Source organism: Chiloscyllium plagiosum, chromosome 30 (genome assembly GCF_004010195.1).
Source record: "Chiloscyllium plagiosum isolate BGI_BamShark_2017 chromosome 30, ASM401019v2, whole genome shotgun sequence".
Classification (NCBI taxonomy): Eukaryota; Metazoa; Chordata; class Chondrichthyes; order Orectolobiformes; family Hemiscylliidae; genus Chiloscyllium; species Chiloscyllium plagiosum.
In genome coordinates this window covers 3357903-3377591 of record NC_057739.1, presented here as the reverse complement: position 1 = coordinate 3377591, position 19689 = coordinate 3357903, and the positions used below count along the sequence as shown (strand labels likewise).

Below are 19689 nucleotides of genomic sequence, written 5' to 3'. Positions count from 1 at the left end.
ATGTGTCGTAATTTCATCCTTTATAATAAACTCCAGCATCTTTCCCACCACTGAGGTCAGACTAACTGGTCTATAATTTCCTGCTTTCTGTCTCACTCCTTTCTTAAGAAGTGATAAAACATTAGCCACCCTCCAATCCGCAGGAACTGATCCTGAATTTATCAAATTCTGGAAAATAATCACCAACGCATCCACGATTTCTCGAGCCACCTCCTTCAGTACCCTGGGATGTAGACCATCAGGCCCCGGGGACTTATCAACCTTCAGACCTAACAGTCTCTCCAACACCAATTCCTGGCAAATATAAATTCCCTTCGGTTCAGATCCTTCAGCCACTGTTACCTCAGGGAGATTGCTTGTGTCTTCCCCAGTGAACACAGATCTGAAATACCAACTGAAATAATAAAATTAAGAGTGACCATTTTCAATTCAGAGATGCATATAAACAAGAGAAATGGTTAACAAAGGTTCTACAGGAAGCACTAGTTAGTTCCACATAAGCTACTGAGAATCAGGAGACTGAAGACATACCTTGCTTTAACAACTATTTCATTGTACTTTAGTTCTGCAAAGTGGTGGTGAGGAAGTATAAAACACAAAGTGTGGCTTTGACTAAGAACCTTTCAACAGGAATAGATATTTAGACTTGAGTACAAGGCTGACATTTCAAAAAAATTATGCACAAGTTGTACTCGTGCTGGGCCATTGAACAGCACCTCCAATCCAGCAATTTACATTTTTATTGTTAGCCATTGCTCAAGCCATAATACTTTAGAGAGTTAGAAGGTTGTAAGTTAAGGTTCACCACCAGGGAAATGAGCACAACACCCACGATGAAACCATGGTGGAACATCGACAGCCCCACTGCTATACAAATGGAACACTACAAACAGCTCAAGTGATGACAGTGACCACCTCAATCAAAATATCCCCACATACTGAACTCCAGCCCTGAAAGATTCATTCCTGGTGGCATTACTGTCTTTGAGATGAGACATTACACAAAGGACATGTCTGCCCTCTCATGTGGAGGTAAAAGATCCCATAGGGTTTTACCTATTCAAAGTACTTCCTAGTGTCCTGAACCAACAACACAAAAACACATGCTCTGCTAAGTATTTTGACACTCTATTTGATTCTTCATATTATGTGTATGACATCCAGGCATAACTTTATTCAACCAATGTGGAGAAATAAACGATGAAGAGGAGTTGTTGGAGTTACAATTAGTGAAGTTTGTGAGCTCAAACTGTACTTTGTGACATTTCAACTAGCCTGTTTGAGAGTTGACAGGATGAGTTTTCCAGAGGATAATGGCAAAGTAAGGAATGACAAAGGCTGAATAAGGCGGAGAATACTTTGAAGATGGCTGTTCTTTTTAGAATTTCATAAATACATCTTGCTTACTGACCTTCTGGAGAGATTTTAAAGAAATTTAGAGAGAGATCAGAGTTTGAATTTCTCCTGCACACTTTTAAGAATTTTTCATGGAAATAATTTGACTCAAGTGTTGTCCATGTCCGGCAACACCACTAAATATTGGGAGGACTGAAACCATTGTGCTCCATAACTGTCACACATACCAGTTCACAGTCGTGACTCATTCATCTTATTGGCAACTGCACAAGGCTTATACAGACCATTCACAACCTTGGTATCATGATTCCAAGTTGAGCTTCTGATTATGTATCCATACCAAGTCCATCTACTTCCATCTCTATCGCTGCTTGACACTGCCTCTGCTGGTCACCGTCTCACTCACACTATAAGTTGATTTGGGATAGTCAACGTGGTTTTTGAAGGGTAGGTCGTGCCTCATAAACCTTATTAAGTTCTTTGAGAAGGTGGCCAAACTAGTGGATAAGGGTAAAGCAGTTGATGTGATGTATATGGATTTCAGTAAGGCGTATGATAAGGTTTTGCATGGTAGGCTATTGCACAAAATATGGAGGCATGGGATGGAGGGCGATTTAGCGGTTTGGATCAGAAATTGGCCAGCTGAAAGAAGACAGAGGGTAGTGGTTGATGGGAAATGTTCATCCTCGAGTTCAATTATTGGTGGTGTACCACAAGGATCTGTTTGGGGGCCACTGTTGTTTGTCATTTTTATAAATGACCTGGATGAGGGCAGAGAAGATGGGTTAGTAAATGTATGGATAACACTAAAGTCGGTGGAGCTGTGGATAGTGTTGAAGGATGTTGCAGGTTACAGAGGGACATAGATAAGCTTCAAAGCTGGGCTGAGAGGTGGCAAATGGAGTTTAATGCAGAAAAAGTGTGAGGTCATTCACTTTGGAAGGAGCAAGAGGAATGCAGAGTACTGGGCTAACGGCAAGATTCTTGGTAGTATAGATGATCAGAGAGATCTGTGTCCATGAACAGCGATCCCTGAAACTTGCCACCCGGGTTGAGAGGGTTGTTCAGAAGGCATATTATTGGTGGAGGGATTGAGTTTGGGAGCCATGAGGTCATATTGCAGCTGTACAAAACTCTGATACGGCCGCACTTGGAGTATTGCATACAGTTCTGGTCACCACATTATAGGAAGGATATGGAAGGATACAGAAGGGATGCGGAGGTTTACTAGGATGTTGCCTGGTGTGGAGGGAAGGTCTAATGAGGAAAGGCTGAGGGACTTGAGGCTGTTTTCGTTACCAAGAGGTGACTTAATTGAGACATATACGATAATCAGAGGTTTAGATAGGGTGGACAGTGACAGCCCTTTTCCTCCAATGGTGATGGTGAGTAAGAGAGGACATAGTTTTAAATTGAGGGGTGACAGATATAGGACAGATGTCAGAGGTAGTACTTTACTCAGAGTAGTAGGGGCGTGGAATGCCCTGCCTGCAATAGTAGACTTGCCAACTTTAAGGGCATTTAAATAGTATTTGGATAAACATATGGATGAAAATGGAATAATGTAGTTTAGATGGGCATCAGATTAGTTTCACAGGTCAGCGCAACATTGAGGGCCAACGGGCCTGTACTGTGCTGTAATGGTCTATGTTCTAACAATCCCTCTTTGTCTGGTAAAGTCTTCAATCTCAAAATGTTTATTATTGCTTTGAAACCCCTCCACTGCCTCCTTATTTCAGTAACTTCCTCCAGTCCAACTTCAAGATCTCTCTAGCAACTGTTGATTTTCACACATCCCCAAACTTAAACTCAACCTTGACTTCAACGACTTGGGCTCTGATGATCGGATTTCCTCCCTAAACCTTCATCTCTCTTGTCTGCTTCCCTCCCTTCAGGACACCCTAAAAATCTACCATTTTGCCAAGCTTTGGTCAGCAATCTTAAAATCTTTGTAGCTCAATGCCATATTTGGTATTTGATGAAACTCCAGTGAAAAAATGCCATGGGACTCCTCTATATGTGAAAAAATCCAAAGAAGAAAATGTCTTAGAATAGAAGAATCCCTACAGTTTGGAAACAGGCCCTTTGGCCCATCAAATCTATACCTACCCTCTTGAAGAGAAACCCATAGAGACCCATTCCCCTATTACTTTACATTTCCCCTGACGAATGCACCTAACCTACACATTTCTGAACACGATGGGCAATTTAGTATGACCAATTCACTGAAACTGCACATCTTTGGACTGTGGGAGGAAACCAATGCAGACACGAACAGAATGTGCATACTCCACACAGACTGCCACCTGAGGCTGGAATCGAACCCGGGTCCCTGGCGCTGAGAGGCAACATAGAGTCATAGAGGTGCACAGCACAAAAACAAACCCTTCAGTTCAACTCACCCATGTCAACCAGATATCCCAACCTAATCTAGTTCTATTTGCCAGCACTTGGCGCATATCCCTCTAAATCCTTCCTGTTCATATACCCATCCAGATGCCTTTTAAATGTTGTAATTGTACCAGCCTCCACCACTTCCTCTGGCAGCTCATTCCACTCACACACCAAACTCTGCTTGAAAACATTGCCCCTTACGACCCTTTTAAATTTTATCCCCCCTCACGCTCAACCTATGCCCTCTATTTCTGGACTCCACCACCCCAGGGAAAAGACCTTGTCTATTAATCCTATCCATGCCACTCATGATTTTACAAGCCTCTATAAGGTCAACCCTCAGCCTTCGACACTCCAGGGAAAACAGCCCCAGCCTATTCAGCCTCTCACGATAGCTCAACTCCTCCAACCCTGGCAACATCCTTGTAAATCTTTTCTGAACCCTTTCAAGTTTCACAACATCCTTCCAATTGAAAGGTTATCAGAATTGCACGCAATATTCCAACAATGGTCTAACCAATGTCCTGTACAGCCGCAACATGACCTCCCAACCCCTGTACTCAATACTCTGACCAATAAAGGAAAGCATACCAAACGCCTTCTTCACTCTCCTTCACTCGACTCCACTTTCAAGGAGCAATGAACCTGCACTCCAAGGTCTCTTTGTTCAGCAACACCCCCACGGACCATACCATTAAGTGTATAAATCCTGCTAAAATTTGCTTTCCCAAAATGCAGCACCTCGCATTTATGTGAATTAAACTCCATCCGCCACTTCTCAGCCCCTTGGCCCATCTGGTCCAGATCTCGTTGTAATCGGAGGTAACCTTCTTCGCTGTGCACTACACCTTCAATTTTGGTGTCATCTGCAAACCTCCTATGTTCATATCCAAATCATTTATATAAATGACGAAAAGTACCGATCCTTGTGGAACTCCACTGGTCACAGGCCTCCAGTCTGAAAAACAACCCTCCACCACCACCCTCTGTCTTCTACCTTTGAGCCAGTTCTGTATCCAAATGGCTAGTTCTCCCTGTATTCCATGAGGTCTAACCTTGCCAACCAGTCTCCCATGGGGAATCTCGTCAAACGCCTAACAGAAGTCCATATAAATCAAATCCACTGCTTTGCCCTCATCAATCCTCTTTGTGACTTTTTCAAGAAACTCAATCAAATTCATGAGACATGATTTCACCATGCACAAAGCCATGGTGATTATCCCTAATCAGTCCTTGCCTTTTCAATTACGTGTAAATCCTGCCCCTCCGGATTCCCTCCAATCACTGGCCAACCACTGATGTCAGGCTCACTGGTCTATAGTTCCTTGGCTTGTCCTTACACACTTTCTTAAATGGTGGCACTACATTAGCCAACCTACTGTCTTCTGGCACCTCACTTGTGACTATTGATGATAAAAATATCTCAGCAAGAGGCCCAACAATCACTTCCCTAGTTTCCCCCAGAGTTCTAGGGTACACCTGATCCGGTCTTGCATGCAGTGCATTTTTACGTAGTCTCCTGAACGGGGAGCAGACTTCACAGAAAACCCTAAGCCCCAGAGAAAATCAATTAACCAAATAATCAATTTTCCGAACGAAGTAGTGCCCACCCATCTCGTTCTGATAATCCAAGTTCCTCGGTATACTATCTCTGGACTCTCATTTCTGAAGGCCTTCCCATTTTCCAGCGGTTCCTTTACTTGTGAACATCTGCCCCAACTTTTGAAAGTTCTTGCCTAATATCGTCAAAATTGGCCTTTCACAAATTTACAACTTCAACTTTTAGGTCTGGTCTCTCCTTTTCCATCACTATTTTAAAATTAAAAGAATTATGGTCACTGGCCCCAAAGTGCTCCCCCACTGATACCTCAGTCACCTGCCCTGCCTTATTTCTCAAGAGTAGGTCAAGTTTTGCACCTTCTCTAATAGGTACATCCACATACTGGGATTTTCTTGCACACTCTTAGCAAATTCCTCTCCCTTAACACTATAGCAGTTCCAGTCTATGTTTGGAAAATTAAAATCCCCTACCATAACCACCTTATTATTCTTACAGATAACTGAAATCTCCTTACAAATTTGTTTCTCATTTTTCTGCTGACTATTAGGAGATCTATAATACAACCCCAATAAGGGATCATCCCTTTCTTATTTCTCAGTTCCACCCAAATAATGCGTTTCCGGGAATATCCTGCCTCAGTACAGCGGTATTCCTATCCTTTATCAAAAACGCCACTCCCCCTCCACTGTTGCCTGCCTTTCTGTCCTTCCTGTAGCATTTGTATCCTGGAATATTAAGCTGTCAGTCTTGTCCATCCCTGAGCCATGTTTCTGTAATTGCTATGATATCCTAGTCGCATGTTCCTAACCATGCCCTGAGTTCATCTGCCTTCCCTGTTAGGCCCCTTGCATTGAAATAAATGCAGTTTAAATTATCAGCCCGACTTTGATCTCTGTTTTGTTCCTGCCTGCCCTGGCTGTTTGACTCACTTCTTTCCTCAACTGTACCAGTCTCAGATAAATCTCTTTCCTCACTATCTCCCTGGCTCCCCCCTTCACTAGTTTAAATCCTCACGAGCAGCTCTAGCAAGTCTCCCTGCCAGTATATTAGTCCATTTCCAATTCAGGTGCAAACCATCATTCTGGTACAGGTCACTTCTACCCTAGAAGAAGAGATTCTAATGATCCAAAAATGTGAATTAGGCGATCTATAATACAACCCCAATGTGAATCTTTCTCCCACACACCAGCTCCTCAGCCACGCATTCATCTGCTCCGTCCTCCTATTCCTAACCTTTGAGCCACCCCTTGGTGTATAAATCCAACTTGCTACTGTCACATTGCTGATTGAGAGATGCAGATATGCACAAATGGCCATTTTATAAAATTATTTAATGAGAATTGGATGTCATTAGAGTATCTGTTTCCATTCCTAACTGCCCTTGAATTAAGTGACTCGCTCTGTCAGTTCAGAAGGTAGTTACGATTCAACCATACTGATGTAGGTCTGGAGTCACATGTAGGCCAGACCAAGTAAGGATGGCGCATTTGTTCCCTTATTACAACGTTAGATTGCAGTGCTGTTTCCTGACAAATGTGATACAGGGTCCCTCTATGGTTGATTCTGCTCTGCACTGGAATTCAGAATAAGTGATTTTATTAATGAATCCATAAACATGTAGGGAGGGTAAAGTATGAAACCCTGCTTTCCCTTATAAAAACAAGGTAGTATTAAGATTCATTTACTTTTTATTACATGATTGTTTATTCAGTTACAATACAGTCATACATTGTTGATATTGTAGTTTTATGCACAGTATACACAAAGCACAGATATCAAGCAAGAGGGAGGACATCTCAAATAGAGACAGAGATGTACAGGATGGAAACAGACCCTTTGGTCCAACTCATCCATACTGACTAGATATCCTCCTTTAATCTACCCCCATTTACCAGCATTTGGCCCATACCCTCTAAACCCTTCCTATTTATATACCCATCCAGATCCCTTTTAAATGTTATAACTGTACTAGCCTCCACCATTTCCTGTGGTAGCTCATTCCATCCATGCACCACTCTCTGCATGAATCTGTTGCCCCTTAGGTCCCTTTTAGATCTTTCCCCTCTCACCTTAAACCTACCCTTTCTAGTTCTGGACTCCCCAACCCCAGGAAAAGACCTTGCTATTCACCCTATCCATGCCCCTCATGATTTTATAAATCTCTATAAGGTCACCCCTCAGTCTCCAACACTCCAAAGAAAATAGCCCCAGCATATATGGACTCTCCCTATAGCTCAAACCCTTGAACCCTGGCAAAACCCTTGTAAATCTTTTCTGAATCCTTTCAGGAGGGAGACCAGAATTGAATGCAGTATTCTAAAAGCGGGATAACCAGTGCCCTGTACAGCTGCAACATGACACCCCAACTCCTATACTCAGTGCACTGATCAATAACGGAAAACATACCAAATGCCTTCTCCACTGTCCCATCTATCTGCAACTCCACATTCAAGGAACCTGCACTCCAAGATCTTTGTTCAGCAACCCTCCCCATGATCTTACCATTACGTGTATAAGTCCTGCCCTGACATGCCTTTCCAAAATGCAGCAGCTCACATTTATCTGAACTTCATTAGCCACTCTCCAGCCTATTGGCCCATCTGAACAAAGTCCCATTGAGCTGAGGTAACAATCTTCACTGACCACTACACTTCCAATTTTGGTGTCATCTGCAAATTTACGAACCCTACCTCCTCTGTTCACGTCCAAATTATTTATATAAATGACAAAAAAGCATTGGAGCTAGTACTGACCCTTGTCGCACAATGCTGGTCACAGGCCTCCATTCTGAAAAGCAACCATCCACCACCACCCTCTGTCTCCCCAACTTCACATTAATTCAGCACCTAAATAGCTAGTTCTCCCTGTATTCCATGTGATCTAACCTTGCTAACCAGTCTACCATGAGGAACCTATCAAACACCTTCCTCAAGTCCATTATAGATCACATCTATCGCTCTGGCTTCATCAATCCCTCTTTACAACTTTTTTTAAAATTAGAATAGATTCCCTACAGTGTGGAAACAGGCCATTCGACCCAACAAGTCCACACCGATCCTCCGAAGAGCAACCCCACTCAGACCTATTTCCAGCTGACTAATACACCTAAGACTATGAGCAATTTAGAATGGCCAATTCACCTGACCTGCACATCTTTGGACAGTGGGAGGAAACCCAAGTAGACACAGGGAGAATTACAAACTCCACAAAGACAGTCGCCCAAGGCTAGAAACGAGCCCAGGGTCCCTGGCACTGTGAGGCAGCAATACTAACCACTGAGCCACAGAAAACTCAACCAAGTTAGTGAGGCATGACTTCGCACACACAAAGCCATATTGACTATTCCAAATCAGTCCTTGCCTTTTCAAATAGAGGTAAATCCTGTCCTTCAGTATCCCCTCTAACAACTTGCCCACCACTGATGTCAGACTCACTTGTCTATAGTTCCCTGGCTTTTCCTTACCACCTTACTATTTTTCTAAAGCCTTTTCAGAATTTAATGCTTTCATCAGTTCCTAGATATCAAGTGGAATAAAGTGAGAAGAGAATCTTACACTTGTAAATGACATGCTAATTGTAAATGACAACGCAATGTTGGCATTCGTTTGTGAGCAGTTTTGTGCTCTGTATAAAAAGAAAGATGCGCTGGCATTGGACGGGGTCCAGAGGAGGTTTACAAGAATGATCCCAGAGATGAAAGGTTTATCATATCGGGGCAGTTGAGGTCTCAGAGTCCATACTCAATGGCTTATAGGAGGATGAGGGAGAATTTAATTGAAACTCACAGGATATCGAGAGGCCCAAGTACAGTGCATGTGCAGAAGATAATTGCATTGCTAGGACAGACTTGGAATCAGGGGCACAGCTTCATGAAGAAGGGATGATCCTTTAGAGATGAGGAGGAATGCCTTCAGCCAGAGGGTGGTGGCTCTGTGGAACTCATTGCCACAAAAGGCAATAGAGACCAAGTCATTCAGTGTATTTAAGACCAAGATACGTTTGTTATGAAGCTGTAGAAGTGTACTGTACCTTTAAGAGAGTTAAAAGCTATCAGTGACAGCACCAAGTGCTCTCAATAAGATAGAGTGTAAACATGTGGCCCAGCTACTGGGGTAGCTGGTTGCCTGGAAACAAAAAAAAAAAGATTTAAATTAGGCCAATCAGTTTAAATTATACGCCGAAAAATACCAAACACCAATCCATTTGAATGGAGTATATTGACAATCTGAAAAGCCTCGAGTCAATCCGATGCTTTGGGGGGTATAAGACTGGGGAAAACTGAGCAGTTGAGAGGAGAACTGCCAAGCTACCAGCATGTAAAAGGTCTGCGCGAGATATGATCAGCCATGATCATATTGAATGGCAGTGCAGGCTCGAAGGGCTAAGTGGCCTACTCCTGCACATATTGTCTATATAGTTCTCTTAAAAGTACCTTCACCAATCAGTAACCTATGAAGCAGAATCCCTGAGAAGAAAAAACCAAAATACCAAGAAGAACGAAAGCTGCCTGGTTTTGAGATAAGAAGTTTTGTTTTGTAAATCGTAATCGGAGGTTTTATCAGACTAGTATTGTAGAAGGGGCAGGTAAAAGATAGGTTAGAGTAAGGAGTTGTAAATAGTTGTTAGTTAATTATTCTCTGTTATACTTTATTTCTTAAAGTTATAAATTTCTACTTTAAATATTTCTTCGCCTCTCGAATTTTCACAGATTACCGCACGGGATGAATCTTTTCTGTGTTGCTGGCTTACATTAAGCAGGAGAGTTTACCCCTGAGAGTAACAGGTTCCTGATTAGTAAGGAATCAAGGATTATGTGGAGAAAGCAGTAAATGGAGCTGAGAAACATATTAGCCATAATGAAATGACAGGATTGACCCGATGGGTTGAATGGCCTCATTCTGCTCCTATATCTTATGATGTATATTTACAGGGCAGCACAGGGAATTATGAGCAACACAGATTTCAATCCTTCTGGCTGCATATCAGACTGAGCTTGATCACCATTGTTCGTGTTCTCAATGTGTTACAAATTATAAAAATTAACCTCATCTCATTATATAGCCCCCATGCCACAAGTCATTTTATTTTGTCTGGGCTCCGACTTCCCAATTCCACACTAATTGGACAGTTACACAACACCAGGGATATTCAAGAGTCCTGATAACAAGACACTTTCACGATTTAAACCTGTGGCCCTGCAACATGACATTTAAGACAGGTTGACCTCAAAGACGATCCCGCAGGATTGCCACAGTACTGCTAGAGCATTATCACCTGTATTAAGCTATCCATTCACTAATACCAACTGTTCAGAGTCACACTAGGAAACCACACCATTATTTATGTCACCCCAACGAGAAGCAACCTTTGCACTTGAAGCTTTAGTCACGTATCATTAACAGAAATGACTTTCACCCCTCAGGATGACTCACCAAATCGTTGTGATCCAATCAAGTGATTCTAGACACCGGATGAGGTCGCACAGAATATCACCAGGTTCACAGCTCACATTTTTTTCCGTACTGAAATTCAGTTGCCTGAGCAACTGATGAAATGGAAAACATATCAATCTGAACTTCTTAAATAAATGACTGTGTATTCCTCTCGACTTTGAACTATTCTAAAACATTTTAAGAATAAATACCTTTATTCATAAATGCTCCAACTGTTTGTCAATCAGAAGGACAAAATTGTTTTTCCCATATCAAAGCAAATTGTCAAACAGCAAGAAATACAGTGAGAAGCTGTGGAGATAACCTCTTTATTGTCAAATTTAAATTAAATGCACAACTTATCAATACCATAAAAGAAATTAAGAAGCATTTCCAGTAAAGAAAGTCAATATCAGCACCACCAAGGCATAAGTACATGTACCGAGCCCCAGACAGCAAATCTCACATCACAATGCCCACTTCTCACAATGGCAATGCATTTCCCAACACACCCACTATCTATTGAAGATGAAACATGCATCTGACAATACCTGCCTTTACATTTTGTTCTTTGAAATGTCCCAGCATACATTTCTCACACACAGGTGTACCTTACATTCAAATATGGCTTTCACCTACAACTGTGAACATCTCTATTGACCACTCCTCTTGCACAGGTGTACTTCATGTAATTTATCTCATTGCAAATAGCAAACCAAAGAATAATGGATCAGCACTTGACATTATTTTCATTTCAGCCTGAGAACTCCAACAGGAGAGGGAGATGCTCTGTAATATTCTGAACAAATGGTCTCAGAGGAAAGTTTCCACTATTTGGTACAGTAGTAGTGTCCCTACCTCTGAGCCAGAATTAAGTCCCACTCAATCTAGAGCTGTGTAATAATATACCAGAACAGAGTGATTTAAAACGTCTATTCAACAAATCATGTTAGTTAATGGGCTCTTGTACTGTAGTGGCAGTATCCAGAGGATGAGCCAGCTGACCACTGCACCATGGTCATTCAAGAGGGGGGAGCAAAAAGTCAAGTGGCAATTATAGGGCATTCGACAATGAGGAGGATAGATAATATCCTTTGCAAGCTGGATAGGGAGTCACGCATGGTGTGTTGCCTGCTCGGTGCCAGGGTGCAGGCCATCTCTGACCAGCTTGAATGCATGTTGGCTGGCGGGGTGGGGAATCCAGTTATGATGATCCATGTTGGGATAACAACATAGGCAAGGATAGGATGGAGGACCTGTTTGGGGATTATCAAGCATTAGGAACAAAATTCAGGAACAGGTCCTTGAGGGTCATAATCTCCAGATTATTGACTGAGCTACGTGCAAATTGGGTTAGGGATTAGAAAATTAGGGAAGTATACACTAAGTGGCTAAAGTGGTGTGGGAAAGAGGGCTTCCATTTCATGGAACATTGACATCAGTTTTGGAACCAGAGGGATCTGTACCGTTGGGACGTTCTGCACCTGAACCAATCTAGAACCAGCATTCTAGTGAAAAGGATAAATAGGTTGGTCACTAGGACTTTAAACTTGTGAGGTGGGGAGGACGGAAAAGGGAAAGTGACAGCAAAAATTATGATAAATAAAAGGGTAAGCAGCAGGTTAGCATGTCGACAGGAAGATTTAAGTTCAAGGCAGACCATGAAAGAGGCAAAAAGGAAGGATAACGCAGGAGAGATTACAGATGTTGGAAATCATAAGGGTAAGAAAGTTGGTGTAAAGGCACTTTACCGGAATGCTCGTGGCATTCATATGAAAGCTAATGGGTTAACTGCTCAAATCATTGCGAATGAATATGATTTGGTAGCCATTACGGAGACATGGTTACAGGACGGTCACGACTGGGAGCTAAATACCCAGGGGTACCTGACTATTCGGAAAGACAGACAGGATTGTAAGGGAGGTGGTGTAGCTCTGATATTCAAGGATTACATCCATCCGGTGCTGAGAATGAGGCGAAATCCATTTGGGCGGAAATTAGAAATTCTAAGAAGAAAATCACTGATAGGCATAGTTTATAGGCCACCAAATAATAACATCACATTGGGGTGGACAATAAACAAAGAAATAACTGATGTCTGTAAAAATGGTACAGCAATTAGCATGGGGGATTTTAATCTACATGTAATTTGGTTGAAATCTTCATTTATTCACCCTTCCATTGATTCATAACGACAGCTTCCCAAATCCACAGCCTCTGCCACCCAGGACAAGGGCAACGGATGCATGGGAATACTACAACCTGCAAATTCCCCTTCAAAACACATATCCTAATTTGGAAGACTATTGCCAAGCCTAACTGCAGCTAAGTCAAAATCCTGAAACTCCAATCCTGACAATATTGAGGTCAGGATTCAAAATTCACAGAAGCAACATACAAGCATACCATATTAAAGCAGGCCACATAAAATAAAGATACGGTGAAATACTCGACAAAGGACCCAAATTGATTTACATTATGGGTCCTCCATTGTCCACATGAAGCGGAACAATGGCTGGTTCAGGCTTCTTTATGGTATCGGGAAAGCAGTGGAGCATAGAAGAGGAGCTGCTCCTCAAATCACTGATTCTATCGCACCCATGCTGACAGACCAGCTCATTCCTTCTACCCCATGCTTGCTGCTTCACCAAAAACAGCACCTATGATTAGAGGGAGCAGCAAAGGGATAAGGGGAAAATCTTATGGCTGGAGGAGCTGGAACAAGAGCTAAGGAGAAACAAGAATTAAAGCTACAAATAAATGCTGCTCCAAGTTGAAATTACTATTATTTCCAAGCAGAACCACAGAATTTGGGAGTCAATGGATAGCTGACACCACTCTTTCTCCTTTGGGATTTTGTTTTTTTTTTAAAGTGCTTTCAGGGTGTTTTTGAGTGGGAAAGATGGGAGGGGAGGAAAGAGGTTTTGGTAGCGGCCAGGGTCAATGCATTGAGGGAAGTCTATTTCTAATTATCAAAAATAAATAGTCCACACCCCATCCCCTCACAGTAACAACATCTCTGCCAATTAACTTTCAAAATGAAGAGAAACAAAAGCAAACTGGGTTCTCAGCACAACCACCAGATCAACAGGACAGGGATGCCAAGATGCCAATGAATACTGTGCAGCTCCAGCTACGAATTGTTAAAAACATTGCAGATTTTCCATTATTTTTATTTTATTCTTTTATCAATTTTGGATTTGTAGCTGTGAACTGTAAGATAAAGATGGCTTTTGGAACTAAGGGCAACAGCTTTTGTTAAAAAGGAAATGAAACCACACAAGCCTTTTTTTAAACTCATGAGCAAGGTCGGGAAGTTAATTGCAGATTGGTTCCTGATCAAAAAGATTCTGCATTTGCTTCAACACTAGGGGAGAGCATTATGGTTAAACAGATGATAGTAGTTAGCTATTAAGGAGGTCAGTCCCTGGGACAAAAACAGAAATTGCTGGGAAACCTCAGCAGGTCTGATAGCATCTCAGGAGAGAAAAGGTTTCAGGTCAACTGAGCCTTCTTCAGAACTGACTGAAGCTAAGATGAGGTGGGAGGAGGGAGTAGGAGTAAATAATCGGTGGAGATGAGAGAGAGAAAAAGAGAGAGACATAGAGAAAGAGAAAAATAATCAGTTGGGCAGATAAAGGAACGGGTAAAGATCAGCTTGGGAGAATCAGTAACTGTTAACAGAGACAATTAGAGGCTGAAGATGGTTCATTTCAGGTAGCAACTTATTCGATGACAAGGCCTGGTGTATATGCATTAGGGTAAGAACAAAACTCGTGGTGCTCAGGCCCTAAAATTGTTGAACTTGATATTGAGTCCAGAAGGCTGCAGGGTTTCCAAGCAGAAAATGAGATGTTGTTCTTCTAGTTTGCGCCAAGCTTCGTTGGAACACCGCAGCAAGCCTGAGACGGAGATTTTGACCAGTGAGTATGGTGGTGTGTTGAAGTGACATGCAGTCAAAATCTCAGGATCATTTCCCAGTCCCTGGGAATTAGTTCCAGTGTGCTTCAGAGACACCTTAAACCCAAGCAGATGGCAGGCATCGAATAATAGCCGAGACATTGCAGAGGAGACAGTCAGAAAGGAGACAAAATTGGACCTGGTTCCTTTTTTATTCACTCATGGGATGTGGGCATCTCTAGCTATTACTGGCCGTCCATAATTGCCTAGAAGGCAGTTAAGGGTCAACCACGTTGAACTGTGTTTCCTATGAGAAGGATTCTGCATGTTGATGTCAAAGCCCCCTACCTGACAGTTCTTGAAAGTTCAGAGACTGGAAACCTAAATATTTCTGCCTTTATCTGGTCAACATCTTCAGAACATCAACTGACAACCCACTATCTATGCCTGTAAAATAACACATCTTAAGTAATATGGTCAGTTTTATTATTTTCTTTTAGGGTTTAAAGCACAAGCCAATTAGGTTACTTTGTTGTTTAAGTTTTGCTCTATTGTAGTTACTATACTGTTAATAAATTACCAAGTCTTTTGTTTAAGATACAAACTGGTGACTCTCTGACTGGTTATTCAAAAGTGGGGTTAGGAACCACTGAGTTCAACTTTGAGGACTGCAAATACAGTGGTAAAAAGACAGACTTGTTTCAGCTGCCTATCTTCCCTTTCATAACATAATTTGCATGAGCACGAGAGCGCAATAGCACAGGAGAGAGAACATGAAACAGAGAACAAGCGAGCGAGAGCGAAAGCAAGGGGAAAACAAGGGAGATTATCTAAGGAATGAGACAGGAGATTGAGAAAGCATAAGGCCCCTCACAGTGAAACAGAATGTGAGTAAAAATTGCTAACTTGCAGCTTAATTCATCATCGATAGAATTTCTCAACTTACATTTTTCCGTCTTCAAAACCCTCCTTTTGTGCTTGGCTTTCAAGCAGATAAACTATACCTGAAACATTAAAGCTGATCTTGAGTCTGATTTAAATATCAGTGACAAGACGACAATAACAGGGTGAGTGGAAATCACTAAATGAATAAAATCTGTTTATTTGGTGTTGATTCCTTCACAGTCTGTCCAGTACTAAGTCTCTTGTTTCTTTCATATCATTTAATGGAAATATAGAGAGTGTTTGCAAAGTCCTGCATCAATAGCAATTTGATTTCCAATTTACAACTTGTTACCTTCAAGTAGCTTCTAAAAATCAAACAATAGCCCTCACGAAAATCAAGAGTCCATATTGTATTGACTCACTGTAAAAGCGCCTACTCACATGTTTAACCTTATAGGTCATTTGATAGAAATCACTGACTTGCATTCACTTCCAAATCAGTGGTGAAAGAATCTCATTCACTAGATTTTTGTTTTTTTTTTGGGGGAGGGCATGCAACAGCCAGGATCTAACATCAAAGTGAAAGAATATTCCTGACGAACAGCTTTATTCTGCATTATACCATGACTTTATGAACCAATACCACTTTGTGATTGAAAACAAAAAAAAACTGCTGGAAATCACAGCAGGTCAGACAACATCCATGGAGAGAGAGCAAGCTAATTTTTCAAGTCTAGATGACTCTTCATCAGAGCTGAATAACCACTTTGTAATCGTAGCACTCAAGCATATTCAAGGATACACAGCAAAAAGAAATGTTTCACCCTGGGTGAATTCATGCAAAGGGTGAAGCCAGGATGTTACGTGAATCAGTAAGCTTACCTTCTTCCTTGTGGATCCAGCTTTGGTCAAACAGGATCGTTCCAATGACAGATACCCTCCAATCACCTGTATCTCCTCAGCAAGGGGATAGCGTTTCTTTAGCAATACTCCCAGTTTGGCAAGTGATGCTTCAGGATCTTCCACTGTTTGCTCATCAGTCCCATTTGCTGGAGAAACCTCATTTGCATCAACAGAGGTCTGCTGGGCTCTGCTCGCTGGCTTACGTTGAGGAACAACGGTGAAAGTGTTTCCACTCTTGCGCTGCACAAAGGGGTGAAGTAGGCCACCAACTCTTTCCTCAGGAAGCTCGTCCTTTGCTGCAGCTGATTTGGCCCTGCTTGGTTGCTTGGGAGTTTCTTTCTCACCTGATCCCAAGATATCATCTATGTTAGTGATTGGGAGGTCATCATTCCGAGCTGACACTTTTATGAGGGTTACAGTTGGTTCAGCTTTCTGCTCTGCTTCTGACATTGGAGTAGGCAACAAGCTTGTTCTTTCTTCCTCAACTGAAATCGGAGCATTCATATGCTTAGAAGAAACTTCATAGTTACTGCCTGATGTTGGTTTATCCACAACCTCTTCTTCCTTTGGCTTGGGATCTGCTTTGGGAAGAGGAGGCTCTCCAAAAAGTAATTTTCCTTCATTACTCTGTTCACAATCAGATGAGCTAATCCTATCCAAGGAAACAGCAGAGACCCAGTCTGTTTGAGCTTCAGAATTGGATGCATTGGAAGCACCATTTTCATTTTTTGGCTTTTCATAAGAGTCATGGTTTGCTTCCTTATAATCAGAAGCTTCACTGGATGCTACAGAGGAACTCGCCCTCTTCTTCGGAATCACAACAAATGAGTTCTTCGACTGTTTTTTGAGGTTTGCCAGTGCCCTTGCCTGAATATCGTCTTTTGGAATGGATGAAACATCTGGAGGTGTGGCAGGTATGATTTTAAAGGAGTCATTCAGACTGGTGGAAGCAGATACACCGTTGCATTGGTTTGGAGTTACTTTGGCTGAACCTGCCACTTTGTGGTCCTGGTTCATCTTCCCCGAGGGAGTGGCACTGGATTTTGCAAGCAAAGATTTGGAAGCATCCGCTGCAGGAGGCTGGGGTCTCTCAGGGCTTAATTTAGAAGCTTTCCTCTGATCGACCACACACACGTTAGAAACCTCGCTGTTGGCAGCACTGAGAGAATAAGGCACCCGGCCACTCCCAAGTTCACTTGCATCCACCTGATCCTCACTATCCACTTCTCCTCCATTCACAGAGAATGAATCGGTTCTCATTAAATCGAGATCTGGGCGACCGTTCTCCATTACCTTATTCTCGATGATCCGATCCTTCGAGTTGCTCTTGCCGTTTTGGTGAGCGGGAGTGGTGTGACTTGGGGTTGACTCTTTCTGCCTGAGATGCCCAGTAGCAGGTCCACTCTCAAACTGCTTGCGGTAAGAGGATACAGAGAAGGGTCTGCCTTCGGGCTCAGTCCTGTCACTGGCAGCCAGCTTAGCATCCCCCTGGCTATGCGAGGACACAGAGGAGGCAGGAGGCGTGCGCCCAGGGGATGGGGGGCCTGAGCACCTGATCGGCGAGGACAAAGGGAAAGGTTTGGGCTGCGATGGGGGTGACAGGCAGTCCCGGTGAGGGCCAGGGGAGCGGAGCCCCTTGGGGCCCGCACTCGTTGGCCCTTGGCCGGCCTGGCGGACGGACAGGGGCTTTGGCAACAGGAGTGGCTTTCGGGTCCGGGGCCGGTCCCGGGCGGGGGAGAAGCCGTCCAGCAGGTTCTCCGTGCTCCGCGACCGGCTTGGCTTCACGTAGTTGCGGTCGAACTTCTCGAGAAGGCGGCTGACTTTCCCGTGCAGGGGCCCCGGGGGGCCGGCGTCGCCGCTGCCCAGGCTGCTCAGGTTCTCCTCGCTCCGGCTGAGCGTGCCATCGTAGACCAGCACCTCGGCGGCTCGGATCTCGGCCACGGTGCCGTGCCCGGGCCGGGGCAGCAGCTGCTCCTGGGCCTGGGGGGGCTGGCTCCGGGCCGGGCTGCCCGGCTCACTGAAGTAATCCGGGTCTGACTCGATGATGATGATGTTGTCGGCCTGGATGGTGCGGACCCCCGGCATGTGGCTGTACAACTCGAGAAGCTGCTGCAGCGGCTTGGCCGCATCCTGGCCCCGAGCTGGGGCTGGGCCCAGGCCCAGGCCCGGGCCCGGGCCCCCGCCGCCCTCCCCGGTCCCCGGTGACTGACTGTCCGCCCCCAGCCGCCTCCTCCTCCGCCGCTCCCGCTGAATGAATGGGTTCTCCTGGACGGGAGCGATACTCTCCAGCAGCACGGAGCCGCCGCCCTCGGCCCCCGGGCTCGCCTCCAGCTCCGCCCGGTTGCTATGGGACGCCGCCCGGCTCGGGATGCAGCTGCGGCCGTCCGCCGCCGGGCCGGCCAGCTTGGCCTTCCGCCTCTCCAGGATCTCCCGCTTCCAAGCCGGCATCCTGACACTGAGGCCGGCGGCGGCCGCCTCCTGCTCCTCCTCCTCCTCCTGCCGCGGAGCCCGAAGGGGAGACCGCGGCGGTGATAACGGTCTCTGCTCACTCACCGACATCCTGTCCTGACTGACTAACCGGGACCAGCGGTCCTCCACCGTCCCACCAACCACCGCGCTCCGCCCCCCCGACACGCCCCTCGTCCCCATGGAAACCACAACAACCCTGAGGAGGGAGAGGGCGGGGCTAAGGCTGCATCACGGCGCCACCTACCGGATGAATGACGACTCAGTGACATTCGGCCCATCCTATTCAAGCCAGCTCTCTTCAACAGCAATTCCTTTAGTTCCATCTCCTCGTCCTTGCCTGCTCTTCAGGTGCTTATCCATTTGCCTCCATGATTTAGCTCTATTGACAAAGCTCAGAAGCAGTACACGCGCACACCCACCCGTAAAAAAGGTACAAATTCCTTTGAAAATAAGTGCATATCAGACATAGAGAAAAAAAAATGCAAGGTGAGATAATTCCGAACCAGCAACTCATTTATCTGTAGTATCTTGGCCTATTTGGAGAAGAACCTGTCAGGAGCAGTTTGGCCATTCACTGGAACACAGACCCGGATGATGAGCATGGTCATATCCACATCAAAAGTGGAGTCACCACCATAAAGAAGGGCTTATGCCCGAAACGTCGATTCTCCTGTTCCCTGGATGCTGCCTGACCTGCTGCGCTTTTCCAGCAACACATTTCCAGCTCTGATCTCCAGCATCTGCAGACCTCACTTTCTCCTCACCACCATAAAGCCAAGGATCCATTAT

The 19689-nt window shown here is 44.2% G+C and overlaps 1 protein-coding gene across 1 annotated transcript in view; it reads right to left on the bottom strand.

Annotated features, from left to right (window-relative positions):
- The window catches only part of tprn (taperin), a 106309-nt gene extending 87272 nt beyond the window's left edge, over positions 1–19037 (bottom strand). Inside the window, exon 1 of the mRNA XM_043719833.1 lies at positions 16411–19037. Within this exon, the coding sequence (XP_043575768.1) occupies positions 16411–18990 (2580 nt within the window). The 5' untranslated portion in view covers positions 18991–19037. The remainder of the gene's footprint in view (positions 1–16410) is intronic.
- Positions 19038–19689: the final 652 nt, after the last annotated feature.